This window comes from Chrysemys picta, chromosome 1 (genome assembly GCF_011386835.1).
Source record: "Chrysemys picta bellii isolate R12L10 chromosome 1, ASM1138683v2, whole genome shotgun sequence".
Lineage (NCBI taxonomy): Eukaryota > Metazoa > Chordata > Testudines > Emydidae > Chrysemys > Chrysemys picta.
In genome coordinates, this window is record NC_088791.1 from 7,351,640 (window position 1) to 7,365,483 (window position 13,844).

The 13,844-nt window shown below is 47.3% G+C and overlaps 1 protein-coding gene and 1 long non-coding RNA gene across 8 annotated transcripts in view; one reads left to right on the forward strand and one right to left on the reverse strand.

Moving 5' to 3' along the window:
- LOC135972807 (uncharacterized) overlaps positions 1-13,844 on the reverse strand; it is a 348,625-nt gene that overhangs the window by 139,663 nt on the left and 195,118 nt on the right. The window lies entirely within an intron of this gene.
- MEST (mesoderm specific transcript) overlaps positions 1-13,844 on the forward strand; it is a 36,445-nt gene that overhangs the window by 1,278 nt on the left and 21,323 nt on the right. For 3 of the 7 annotated variants that reach the window (XM_008174056.4, XM_008174057.4, XM_008174054.3), the window contains exons 2-7: positions 4,490-4,644; positions 7,582-7,661; positions 9,365-9,442; positions 10,497-10,633; positions 11,992-12,050; positions 12,856-12,896. In XM_008174056.4, coding sequence (XP_008172278.2) covers positions 4,490-4,644; positions 7,582-7,661; positions 9,365-9,442; positions 10,497-10,633; positions 11,992-12,050; positions 12,856-12,896 — 550 coding nt within the window. Of the gene's footprint in view, positions 1-328; positions 894-4,489; positions 4,645-7,581; positions 7,662-9,364; positions 9,443-10,496; positions 10,634-11,991; positions 12,051-12,855; positions 12,897-13,844 lie in introns of all 7 variants that reach the window. The other 4 variants (XM_065552337.1, XM_065552342.1, XM_042842260.2 and 1 more) reach the window with 3 other exon arrangements.

Here is a 13,844-nt window from a genome sequence, read left to right on the forward strand (position 1 = left end):
CGCCCGCCCCCAGAGGTGATGGTGGGGTGGGGGAGGGCTGTACCCCCTGGAGTGAGAGGTGAGGCTTTGCCCCATCCCGAACTGTTCTGACAGCATTTTGTTTTTCTCTCTTGCTAAATACTAAGCCCTTGCTGTTGTAAAGAGAAGCTCTGTGCAGGACAGACTAGGGACCTATTGATAATTGGTGCTATAATTGCACGGTTACACTAGCGTTCTGAGAGAGACCCCGCAACATGGGGCTCTCTCTAGGGGCCTCTCTAACTCGGTGTGGGTCTGGTTTGGGGTCTGTGTAAAGTTAATTATTTATGCTTTTGTTTGCATTTTTAAGACCCTTTTGTAGATTCTGCTGAATGCATGTAACATTGAATAATGTGATAACGAAAGGCTAAGACTCTCTCTGGAAGCTGAGAGGATTCTTTGGCTGACAGGATCCAAGAACGTGTGGGGAGAACCAAGCTTAGATATTGTGACTATAGTCTTTGGCAGCTTTACGTTTACAACCCTAACTTCTGCCGTAAGAGAAAGCAGCCTGCAGAAATGTGTCAGTTTTTGAGGAGTAATTTGACATTGTACTGGTCACTTTCAAATAACTCACTGGATTTTTAAATGGATGTAAGCAATTTATTGTTCAGTTCTGTGATATAACCTTACGCAAGACTGATTTTATTTTCGCTCAAAAGACCAACAACATAACAGTTCTAGCATTTTGTTGATGGCTTAAATAAAAAGATCACAATTACATTTCCCTTTTGTGTCCCATTTTTGATGTGCTGCACTTTGGGCAGCCTTAAGTGAAAGAGAACAGTGTTTTTTGCTTTATCCTAAGTGCACACGGATGGTACAAAGGAAGCTTCAACAAAACCTCCATAGTCCTGAAAAGCCTTCAGGGAAAGGTTGGTTAAAACTGATTCTCTGTTGCAATCCCTCTGCTTGCAGTTGTTTGCTTGCTTTTATTCCACAATGGCAATTGTGTGCAGTAATACAAATGAAACAGCATGCAGGGCTGGCCTTAAGGCAGGGCAACATGGGCCCTCACCAAGGGCACCGTAGCCAGTGGGGGCAGTAGCCTCCTGATGCAGAGGCAAGGGGCTTGGGCTTCCCCTTTCTGCCTGCAGGGTGTGGCAGGAACACCCTGCTCCTGAGCAGAGGCCCTGCTTACCGTTGCTCACCGCCCCACATGGTGTCTCTCTCAGCCTGGCTCCTAGTCCAGCCTCTGCACTCTGCAAACCGGCTCTCCCCTCCCCTCGCACCCCCACTGTCCCAGCCCCGCTGTTCCTTTTTCCATGGGCGGCCTGAATGAAAGCCAGGAGCTGGAAGTCACCATCGTCTTCCAGGTTGGGAAGGGACTGGGAACTAAAACTCTAGGGCAAAGAAGAGACCAGTAAGTCTTAGGGGGTCCTGACCCCCAGCCCCCAGGGGACCCATCCCTGTGCCCCCAGCTCCTAGCCTGCCCCAGGGGACTCCTCTCTGTGCCCCCAGCTCCTAGCCCCCCTCCATGCCCACACAGCTCCCAGGAGGCTCCTCCCTCTGCCCCACAGGTCCCAGCCTCCCAATTCAGGCCCCCCCCATTCTCCCCTTTTCTCAGGGTGTCCCTCATGTCTTCAAGGTCCCCCTCCTGTATGCCACACTGTGACCCCACAGTTCCCCATGCTCCTCAGCTCTCAGGGGCTCCCCCTTTATCTTACTCATTCCAGAGAGAGGTGTTAGTGCAGGGGGTTGGAGATATTTCAGGAGTGAACCTTCCACCATCACCACCCAACCATTTTAACCTCTCCCAATAACCCCCTTCCCAGGGACTGGGGAGGGGTACTTGAATATTGGGAATGCTCAGTATTGGGGTGGGGAGAGGTCTGCCCTTCTGGAGTCCCTACGTCACTGCCCCCCATCCCCACACCAATGTGATTCGATCTATACACCTCTGGTTCCCTCCCACCTTTCTGGGGCTCTCAAGTCACCATGTGCCCTTGCCACCACAGCCCTCTGGTGCCCTCCTGCCACTGTGCTGCTGCCCCTTGAGCTGCCGACCCTCTGGGGCTCTGGCAGAGAAGCTGGATGCCATGCTGAGGGGGGGAGGTACAACTGCCCCAGTGCCTGCTGACCCTGTCAGAATGTGACAGATCACTTGCTATATTATCTTGGCTGTCCTGCTCAACAACCAGATGAAGGTTCCCTGTAGCACTGGCTGGAGGAGGCAAAGGGTTGCTGTGGGGTTTCCTATGATGCCCGTCACCGTGGCATCCAGATGTGACTCACTGCAGGGCAAGACCGGCCCTGCGGGTGGGTGACGTGGTCAGGGCGGTGCTGTGGTTAAGAGCCAAGAAGCAGAGTGGGCCTGGATTGCAAATTCATGGATGGGAATTTGGAGCAATGGGGTGGGGATCGAGTGGGGAGCCTGGGAAGGCAACTGGGGCTAGGGGCACCAAAATACAAGTTTATCCAGGTGCTGTTTTCCCTAAGGCCGGCCCTGTAGCATGGGCTATTGCAGATCAACATTGAGATGCTTTGGAAGAAGTGTGTATGGGAAATCCCAGTATGAATAGCACCGGCTGCTGCCCTGTCAGTCTTGATGTGCACTGGTAGAGCTGGTTTCAGAGGAGCAGCCGTGTTAGTCTGTATCCGCAAAAAGAACAGGAGTATTTGCGGCACCTTAGTACTCCTGTTCTTTTTACTGGTAGAGCGGTGTATGAAGCTGGGCTGGAATAACAGGAGATGCTGCAAATCGCTCTAGATTTAGGTGTGTGGGCAAAGCTCGGGGTGTGTGTGTGTGTCAGGATTTGGAATAACATCAAGTGCTGCAGATTAGGATTGAGATGCATGCATGTGGATTCAGGACTGGAATAGCAGTGGCTGGTGCCGGTCAGGGCTCAGATGCATCGACAGTATGGGTGGGCTAGTAATCAGCAAAACTGGACTAGCCCAGGGTTTTGCTAGTCAGAAGAACAATGTGTGCTTGGTGCATTTCTTTTCTTTGTTTCAGTGTGGTGTCTGTGTGAAATCCAAAACTGAGGGTGGAGCCCAGCACCTTTGTAAGAATGTCATTATTAAGAGGATTTTCTTTAAGTGTTGTATATGTGTGAATTAAATTCTCATGTCAGTGAGGGAGCTGATTGTGGTGGCTGGAGGTTGACATTTTTGTTAAGATCCCAAAGTAGATAAATAATTTCAAGTGATATTTATAGAATTTCTACAATTATACAGAATGGTCACACAATGTAGATGTTACAAAGAAGGCAATCCTGCTCCGATTGAAGTAAAAGGCCCATTGACTTGAGAACAATCAAAAATGTGGAGATTTGAGTAACTGAGAAAATTGAATGATTCACAATCTGTGTGTGAATTTAATGCTTGTGGAAGCTGATGGTTTGACAGTTCTGGGGTTTGGCAGTCCTTTCTCTAACCCCAGAATAAATACAGTTGTGGTGCAAGCTTTCCCAGAACCATTCCACATGTGTGCCTCAAACACCTGATTTGGAGGCACCAGGGGTTAGGGGACCATGTAATCTTCATAGCCCATTGAGTCCTTGGTCTCTAGGCTAAAATTGGCACTTATCTGGTTGGCGGCTGTTGTAAGGTGGTGGTGTTATGTAGATACTTGACTGACACACCAAACTCATTTCACACAAAAAGAACAGGAGTACTTGTGGCACCTTAGAAACTAACAAATTTATTAGAGCATAAGCTTTTGTGGGCTACTGCCCACTTCTTCGGATGCATATAGAGTGGAACATATATTGAGGAGATATATATACACACATACAGAGAGCATGAACAGGGTGGAGTTGTCTTACCAACTCTGAGAGGCCAATTAAGTAAGAGAAAATTTTTTTTTTGAAGTGATAATCAAGCTAGCCCAGTACAGACAGTTTGATAAGAAGTGTGAGAATACTTCAAGGGGAGATAGATTCAATGTTTGTAATGGCTCAGCCATTCCCAGTCCTTATTCAATCCTGAGTTGATTGTATCTAGTTTGCATATCAATTCCAGCTCAGCAATTGTGATATAAGGCATAGAGATGAACATGATGTAAATGCCTAGAAGAATACCAAACCGGCAAACCTTTGATTGTTGCCAACCTGGGTTGAAAACCCTATGAAGTACAGAACTGCACTACTGATCAGAAAAGGATTGTATAACCCTGGGAGCAGTCAGTCTGGCCTTATGGTTGCTACAAAACTGCTTAGTTTTGGTCTGAGTTGCGATTCCCTTACTAGTAGTTTTGTGGAAGGCTTTCAATTTTAACAGCAGCAGAAAGAAAGGTTTCAAGACTAATATATCTTGGTGTCTTGAGAAGGTGAAAAACAGACACTGGTGGAAAGACGTGGTTTGAGGGTGAATTTCCTGGGGAATGTTGGGTAATCAGAGCTTTCAAACTAAACCAGTGGGGTGTGTCACAATGAGGCAGACACAGAAGGCTTAATGCAACAGTGCAGTCTTTCAGATGGGCAGATCGTGCTGTGTTTGCTCATTCTGTGTTCGTTTTCTCCTGCAGGATGAAAGAGTGGTGGATTCAGGTGGGGCTGCTGAGTGTACCCCTCCTTGCTGTCTACCTGCACATCCCTCCGCCTAAGCTGTCCCCAGCCCTTCACTCATGGAGGGCGTCAGGAAGGTACTTCACGTACAAGACCCAAAACATCTTTTACAGAGGTGAGGAGTGACAGGGGAGTGGTGCATCCACATGGAGCTTTCTGCAGCACTGAGGAGATCCTGTGTTCCTCAGCCTGGGGTGCCAGACTAGCAGACAGACCTTTGCACTGTAACTGAGAGCTGCCTAGCTGCAGCTGCTGGGCCTTCGCTATCCTCCCCCAGGTGGTGCTACAGACGGTTTCTCTCTCCAGTGCTGCCGGTCTGTGCCACCAGGCAATACTAGAGAGAAGCTTTGACAGCACTGGGAGAGAAGGTTGGGGAGGAACATATGGAAGCTGGTGGCCTGGCACAGAGTGGAGATCCCCTGCAAGACACGCATGGGGAAGAAGGTGAGGGAGGGAGACACTGAAGAATTTAGGGGAAAGTAAAGAAAAAGGCATGCTGGAAAAGCACTGGAGAATCAAGGAAAACATAGACACTGGGGGGAGATAGGGAGCAAAAAAAAAGCAAAAAGTTTTAAAATAAATACATAGAAAAATAAAACAGGGGTGTGGGGAGAGAGACAGACTGACTGGAGACAGACTGGACAGAAACAGGTGCAATGGGAACATTTGTACTGGGATGTGGCCTGAAGGGGCATGCGGATGCCAGTCCTTTGTGAGAGGGGAGCTAAATCTGGGTTGAAACTATGGCAATGATTGAATAGAAGATGAGGGGAGTCCTTGTTCCTTAGCTCTTGAGGTGTTTTCTCTCCACACTCCACTGAAATGGAGTGGTCTGGCCGCCTTATATTAAGTGGCAAATGTAAGTCAGTTAATTCACTTCTGGGGGAATGGACCATGGGTCTAGGACCAGGGTTGATATCATTACTATTAAATATTTATATTGTGGTAGTACCTAAAGGCCACAAGCAGTTTGGGTCTTATTGTGAAGTGTGACAGGGCCTAGTACCCCCCCTCTAGGCACTGTGGGAGCAGATGCTGGGGGTTGTGGGTGCCTCTGATAGCCTGGTTATGAGTAGCTGAGTGCAGGATAATAGTAAGAAAAAAGTTGTGACCCCCCGTTGCTGGGGTATTTAGTCAGTGTTGGGATTTTGCCTGCACTTTTTGTGCTCAGAGGGAATTTTTGGAGCCACGATTAAGCTCTGTTGGAGAAAAACCTGGTTCAAAATATGTAACTTGTGTCTGAAGCTGTACAAACTTGTGCTTTTATCCCCTTGTATTTGATAAGCTAAGCTGGGACCGTACTTGCTACTCCTGAGGGAATTCTGCGCCAAAAAAATAAAAATTCTGTGCACAATATTTTAAAAGTCTGCAAATTGTATTTGTCAATAAGTAAATGTGGAGGCTCCACCATGGCAGTGGGGAGCACAGGCCACTGGCTGCATAGAGGTGAGAGATCACCCTGCAGTTCCCCACCCAGGACACGGACTCGGCGATGAAGCTGCACCTGACCCTGACACAGCACAAGGGCTGGACCTGCCCCAGAGGTCCGTGTCCCGGTCTGTGTGCGGGGGAGATCTGGATGCAGGGGTAGGCTGACCAGATAGCAAGTGTGAAAAATCGGGATGGGGGTGGGGGGTAATAGGAACCTATATAAGAAAAAGCCCCAAATATCGGGATGTCCCTATAAAATCGGGACATCTGGTCACCCTAGCAGGGGGTGAAGCTCAGTGGGGTGGGAGTTTGGGTGTGAGGAGCTTGGGGGGGTGGGGGTTCTGGGTGTGAGGGAGTGAGGCTCAGCAGGAGGGATCTGGGTATGGAGGGGTTTGGATGCATGGGGGTTGGGTGGACAGGGGGTGGGCCTGACCTGGCCCCAGTGGGGTGTCTGACCTAGGACCATCCAGGGCATCCCCATCCCCCCACAGCTCCCCCCTGCAGTGATTTACCTCTCCACCCGCTGCTCCAGGTACCAGAAATAACATGCCTGCGCTGCTGGGGAGGAGCATGTGACCGCTCTTGTGGCTTCCCTTTGCTTCCCCATCAGAAAGTAATTTTTCTGCGGGGAAGTAAAGAAATCTGCATGGGATATGAATCCTGTGCACGTGAAGTGGTGCAGAATTCCCCCAGGAGTAGCTTGCATCTGACTCCTCTCAGGAACAGTTAGGTCCGGCAGGAACTGGAAGTGGTAGGTTTACTCAAATGGCACACTTGCGTTTGTGGGCTGTTGGTGTTAGGCAGCACTGTGTAGTTGGAGGTGCTGTCGTTTTGGATGAGACGTAAAAACGATGTCTTAGCTGCTTGTCATTGAAGATCCCACAAATCCCTTCTTGAGAGCAGGGGTGTTCGCTCTAAATTATGGCCAAATTGCAGTTTTAAGTACAGATGCTCACAATATACTTACTTCCCAAGTCTTCCCCGTGCCACAGTTGCAGTTGGGAGCAGTATTTTTCTCCACTTCCTGTCCTTAACCTGCTGCTATGTGCTGTGAAACAGCTGTCATGTTTTACCCAAGAGATGGCTGCATTTGAGTGTCTGATTCCTGGTTTCCCTATCAGTTTAAAATTTGTGTAGTGCTTTGGGATCATTCAGAATGAAAGGTGTTATGTAAATGTAAGATCGCTCTCATTGCTCCCAAGTTGTCTATGTACATAGACTGGATCAATAGCCTAATGTGGTGAGCCCCCACGTGATGCCATTACACCAACAGTGTAAATGCACTCCTCTGCGAGGCACCTCTGTCCAGCTCTTAAGGAACAGTAGGCCTTGTAACAGGTTTTTGTGCAAGCTGAGAAGTCTCTGAATGGCAGTCTCGGGGGGGTTGTCTGTGTGTTAAGGTCTAAGAATGGTTACTGTGAGGGAGGCTTTTCAGCTGGAGAGATCTGATTTTTTAGTGTTCAGAAACCAGCAAAACTCTTCTCAGGAGCCTGGAACACACAGCTTGGTTGATATTACTGTTGGGTCCCTGATATGTTATCCTGTACAGCTGTTTTAAAGTTTAAAGAGAGAGCCTCCTTGGAGTGTAGCGCGCCTTGCTGATGTCCTGTTCTCTCCTCAGATTCATCAGGTGCACTCGGCAGTTCCGATATTGTGGTTCTGTTACACGGCTTCCCAACCTCCAGCTATGATTGGTACAAGGTGAGGGGACCAAGTAAGCCCAAAGCGTGGACTGTGTGAGTAAAATGGGTGATTCTCACTTCCCCTGGAAACGAGAGGGGAATCTCTAAGGGAGGAATAAATGGGCCTGTCCGACTAGTGAGATCGATGAATAACAGGGCTTCCCTAGTTTGTGGCAAAGTTCTTGTTTTGACTCCCCCAGCCCACTTCGCTCTTTTTTCTCATAGCCAAGACTTTGCCCTTGGTGAAACTTGGCACAATTTGTCATTGCTTTGAAAGTGTGGCTAAGCCATCACCTACAAGACCCTATATAACCTTCTTTCCACCTACCTATGTCTCTGATATCCCTTCCTCTCCCTAAATTCTTCCCATTTCTCTCTTGCCACTTCATCCTTCATCTCACACCCTTTTTCAGGCCTTTTCTAATGCTGCTTCCCATGACTGGAGTGCTCTGTTCTCTGCCAAGTGCCCTGCCCCACTTCAGTTCTCTCCTTAAGACTCACTTTCAAGCATCCCTTCTACTCATTATTAATCCCTTGGCCCTTCTACTCCTAAGATTTTTATTCTATGATTTATTTTGCTTGTGTGTTCTTGGGGGCAGGAAACTTGTCTTAGATCAGATAACAGCGTTCTGCTGTATAAATTGTGACTGGGGCCAGATCCCATAATCAAACATTCGGATAAGCCAAAGAATGGGAAAGTGCAAGGCCGCAGCGCCATCTAGTGGCTACAGGAGAGATCACCTGCTTCTGGACTTGTGTGTGCTGGTTGTTCGGTTAATATGGAGCGCCGGATAATGGAGGGTCAGATAAACAGGGTTCTTTTGTACTTGTAAAGAATGATGTCAGTTTCCCATGCTGTGTAAGTGTTTGGTGGTAATAAATGTGGCATTCCTGGGACCAGATGCTGGATTTTGTAAGCTCCAAAGGGAGCAAAACCCATCTCTGGCTACACATGGATTCCATGATGATGGGGGCAGCTTCTCTCAACTGGCCTATATGAATATTGGTATTTTCTTTTAAAAATAACTCCATAAAGGCCTCTCGCTGGGAGGCGCAGCTGTCATCTCAAAATCTGAGTCCTTTCAAATACTCACATTTTTGGGAGTTCAGGGGCACTACCCTTGTAATGGATGAGAAGGTGGACTTCCCTGTTGAGTGATCGTGGTATCAGTTTGACAGGTTCTGAAGGCAATTCCCATATGGTACATCTGGCCAGAGGATATAGCTATAGAACTGGGTCTTACGTTGGATGGAGAGGCAAACCAGAGGGGAACCTCGGGATCTAGCCAATATGGCCTTTGCAGGGAGAAACCCAATCGTGGGGAATGGGTGAAATAACTCTTTAGAAGATCTGTTGGCTTTTGCTGTCATGAATATACTGGTTATAATGATAACTCAAATCCACTGCAGTTCAATTTATGTTTGCAGCATGTGTGTCTGGGAGGAGCTTTAAGAAACTACAGTGTAGAACTAACAGACGTATAGGAGCATGAGCTTTCGTGGGTGATGCATCCGAAGAAGTGGGTATTCACCCACGAAAGCTCATGCTCCTATACGTCTGTTAGTCTATAAGGTGCCACAGGACTCTTTGCTGCTTTTACAGATCCAGACTAACACGGCTACCCCTTTGATACTCTACAGTGTAGAACTGTCCATCTTGGTGTGTAGGCCTCAGAGATATGAGTGTAGCTGCTCTTATGTTTTCCTCTCTTTCTCTTACAGATTTGGGAAGGGCTGACCCAACGATTTCAAAGAGTGATCGCTCTGGATTTTGTAGGATTCGGTTTTAGTGACAAGCCTGTAAGTGGTCCTGACAAATGATTGTGTAGTTCCTTTTGGAAAAGGAATGTAATGATGAAAGTGCATCCAGACCAATGGCATCACACATGCCTGTGCCTGGGAAGATGGATTTTATTTACTGTGGATTTTAATGAAATCGGTTCATTTCCCAGGTTGCTTTCTGTCTTTATCCACTTGCATTTTTTTCAGGATGCAGTGTTGTTGTAGCTGTGTCGCTCCCAGGATATTAGAGACACAAGGTGGGTGAGGTAATATCTTTTATTGGACTGACTTCTGTTGGTGAGAGACAAGTTTTCAAGCTTTCACGGAGCTCTTAAGCTTGAAAGCTTGTCTCTCTCACCAGCAGAAGTTGGTTCAATAAAAGCTATTACCTCACCCATCTTGTGTCTCTAATATTTTTCAGTAACAGAAATAAAGATACAATTGTTAGAATATGATCGGTGTTAAAATCAAACATCAGAACTGGGACATGATGCAATGTTCTCTAAAGTGACCACACTCCACTGAAGTGTTGGCTGACCTCTGTAGAATAATTTTGCTTCACTTGTCACGTTAGGCAGCTCTGACTCTGAATGGTAAAATGCTGGCAGAGGGTTACTAGCTTGTGGTTACGCTAGTGTAATTGTAACTTTGCAAACAGATCACTGAGTGAGTATGATCGTACTTAGCTCTTCATCTTCAAAGAGCTTTACACACACTAGGTAATCATCACCTTCTGTGAGTTGAGTTTCATTATCTCCATTTTATAGATGGGGAAACTGAGGCACGTGGCGGTAAAATGATTTGCTCAAGATGTCTCAATAAATCAGCAGGAGCCTGGACTAGAATCTGAGTTGTTGGCTGTCAGTCCTGGGCTTGTGTCATGCTTCTGCATTTGTCCATGAGCACTGGTGCTCAGTTGTGTCCAGGCACTGAACTTGGTCAGACTGGAACTGCCAGGTGGGCTTTTCCAAAGAACCTGCATAGCGATATTCCAGCTCTCTGTAACTAATACGATAGAAGTGTATGACATTGCTCTCACTGGAGCTGCTCTCTTGCTTTGCTTTTTAAACAGAGGCCCCATCGCTATTCCATTTTTGAGCAGGCCAACATCGTCGAGGGGCTGCTGGGGCACCTGGGTCTCCGAAATCAGAGGATCAACCTCCTGTCTCATGACTATGGAGACACAGTTGCACAGGAACTGCTCCACAGGTCACTGGAAGCACTAAAGCTCTGAATGCTCTTCGTCGTCCTCCTAGGGTTTAATTCTCTGAAGCTAAGTAAAAGTAAATGGTGCAGAGCCCCCTCTTTCCCCATCCCACATCTGAGATTCAGGGTGACAGCAGGAGGTACCAGTGCGATACCATGCTGATGGATGCAGTAGGATAAGAACCTAGGTAGATAGATGGAGGGAAGCTGATAGCCTTCAGTGGGAGCTGTGTACACGATACAGTAGAAGAGTCTTGTCTAGCCATCTCCAAAACTAGGTGCACAACATACTCTTTGTCTTTGAGACCTGGAGGCTTGTCAAGGATGTGAGGATTGAACAAGGCAAGTCTTTACAAGCCAAGAGCATCTTCTGTCACTATTGACCAGGGTCTGTGTGAAACCACAGGGGATGGTTCTTCACAGATGGAAGGACTCTACCTAGGGTAACACTTTTCTTCCTGTCAGAAATGTTCGCAGCAGCTGATAATGCTTTGCCTTTCACCGTCTCACCTCAAAGTAGGTGGCAAACATTAAGGATTTGGCCTTGCAACCCCCCTATGAGGAAGGGAGCAGATAGAATGCCCCTCTTGTAGATGGGGGAAATTGAACCAAAGAGTGGCTGAGGGATTTGTCTGAGGGCAAGTCACTGGCAGAGGAGGAGTCAGAACCTAGGTTTCTTAATGTGCAGTCCCTTGTTCTAATCAGTGGATCAGGCTCCCGGTGGTTGGGAAGTGCTGCAAGGTGTAACTTCCACACAGAACTCCTTAACATGGGGTGGTGTGGCATCTCTAGGTACATGTCAGATGTCTAAATGTGTGTGCATTGTATGAGCATTTAAGGTTTTTTTTACAAATATTTATTACTTATTTAGTACAAACAATTTAGCAGTGTGCTGTGCGCTCCCAGTCTAACCAGTTAATGATATGAGTGGAGGAGGGTGGGTGGTAAGCATTGCTGATTTTTTTAACTAGTCTAAAGTGAAAATTATTCAGCAAATAGAACATCCAGTAGTGCAAATCCAGTGTGCCTATTTTCTGTATCCCTCTTGAGATCCAGGGAGAGAGGACTTTCCCCAAGGCTGCTGAGATCATTTCATAAAGCACGCATTAGAGAAGGCCTTGTTTACTCTCTCAGCAGTGATTATTGCTGTGTGAATGAGCTGTACAGTGAAGGAGAGCTGTAGGGAGTACTTTGACACTGCTGTTCCTATGCTACTTTTGAAATCGCGTCTCATGGGTGACTTCGCATCCTGGATTACGTTTTAATAAATGGTGATATTACTGCAGTCTGTTGGTCAGTCACTTCTTGGAATTGGCTGAGAATCGCTCCAGTTTAATTCAGCCTTGTCTTTTGTTCTCCAGGTATGAACACAATAAAACTGGATGTGTTCTGATCAACAGCCTCTGTTTATCCAATGGAGGTAACTGTTATGCTTAGAGTAACGTGATCTGTGCAGAACGAATTGGTGGGTCTTGATCCACTTCCCTGATATTGGTGCCTACATCACCATTGAGACTAACTGCTCCTTTTGTTGGCAGTCTCATCACCGTGCCAAGGGCTGAATGAGCAATAGAGATTTAACCCCCCTCTGACCCACAGAGGGGGTCCCTCCAGGCCAGGGATTAGGCACACTGGTGTAGCAGTGGGTGGACGCTTTCACTGCTCTCCCTTTTCTATGGGTTAGTGGAAGGTTTCAGTGCTGTCAGTGCAGGACCTTTCACAACACTAAAATTCACTCTTAAGTGGGGAAAGGGGGGGAATGGCTGGTTATAGAACATAGGAAGGCTGATTCAACTGGACAACAGATACGTCTCCCGCCGTTGTTTTATTAGTAGCAGATTGATCCTGTTCATGCAGCTTGTAAGGGCAGACGGTCTCTATTGTGGCACATTTCTGAATGGTGCTGCCGCTGAGCAGTAAGAATTTCTTTATGACATGTTTTTTGGCCACTCTTTGTGAGAGTAGGTGCCTGTCCTGACTTGGCTGGTTCAGTGCCTTGATGGCATTTGTAGCCTATAACAGTGGCATCGCCGCCTCTGCCATGCACAAAAATAAATTCTCTTAAGAGGTGTTTAAAAAAAAAAGATTCAGTCATCCCCATGTAAGGTATTTGTATCTGGCTGTCAGCAAATGCATTCACTGAGGCTGCACAGGTGGGGGGGAGACTGGGAAATGTCAGAGCACAATTAAGTAACTGCAGTGTCTGTTTTCTGAAACACTTTCAGGTATTTTCCCAGAAACTCATTACCCCCGGTTCATTCAGAAGGTGAGCTGCTTTGGTCTCTAGTTCTATGAAATCTGGACTCAAGTATCGCGAATAAAACTTCTAGGCATGAGTTTGAGTGTGTGCCGTTTTTTTGTCCTAGAATGTGTCCTTTTCCAGCTACTGTAATTTGTTGGCTTACTTAAAATTACTGCATGTAAATGTTTAGGTGCAGTTAAGGGGGGAGCAATTATTCAGGCCACGTCTACACTAGCGAACTCCCCGGTGCAGCTGCACCTCTGTAAGATCACTCGTGTAACTGCTGTAGGCCGATGGGAGACAGCTCTCCTGTCAACATCATACAACCACCTCCACGAGCGGCAGTAGCTAGGATGGCTCTGAGCAGCAGCAAAGGCAGGCATTGGAACTCACTGGGGGAGGGGTCAGAGAAACAGATGTCTCCCCATTGCAGCAGCCAGACAGCAGGGGGAGAGGTAGACGAGTGGACACCTTCACTCTTTGCAGTAACTAGCAGGTTCTGGGGTGGGAGGCTGGAAAGAGGGACTGGAAATGCTCCTTTTCCGTACAGTAACAAGCAGGTGGGACTTGGAAGGGGGAAGGGATTCAGATTTATCAAACACCGACTGTCCAGGTGCTGATGTGAAAGATGGAGCTTCTGGTAGGAATCCCATCACCTTTCCCATTCTCATTAGTGATGGGTGAGCTGCTCACCCGAACAAGGCTGCTTATCCTTCCCTGACACCTCCTCAAAAAAAAAAAAAAAAAATCTTATTGCCTTCTGGTTACTAGGTGCCTAGTCATTTTCTCAAGTCTTGGCCTTAGTGTCTTTGATCTGAGGTTCAAATGGCCTAAAGAGATCAATGGCTGAAGGTGCTTTGGTTCTGTGTGTTAATAACTTTGAAAAATCTAGCAGTAATAATGGATTTACTTCAGTGATTGTGGGGAAATGCTGGTTCTGTAAGACTGCTGGCTCATGGGGGCCTGGTAGCT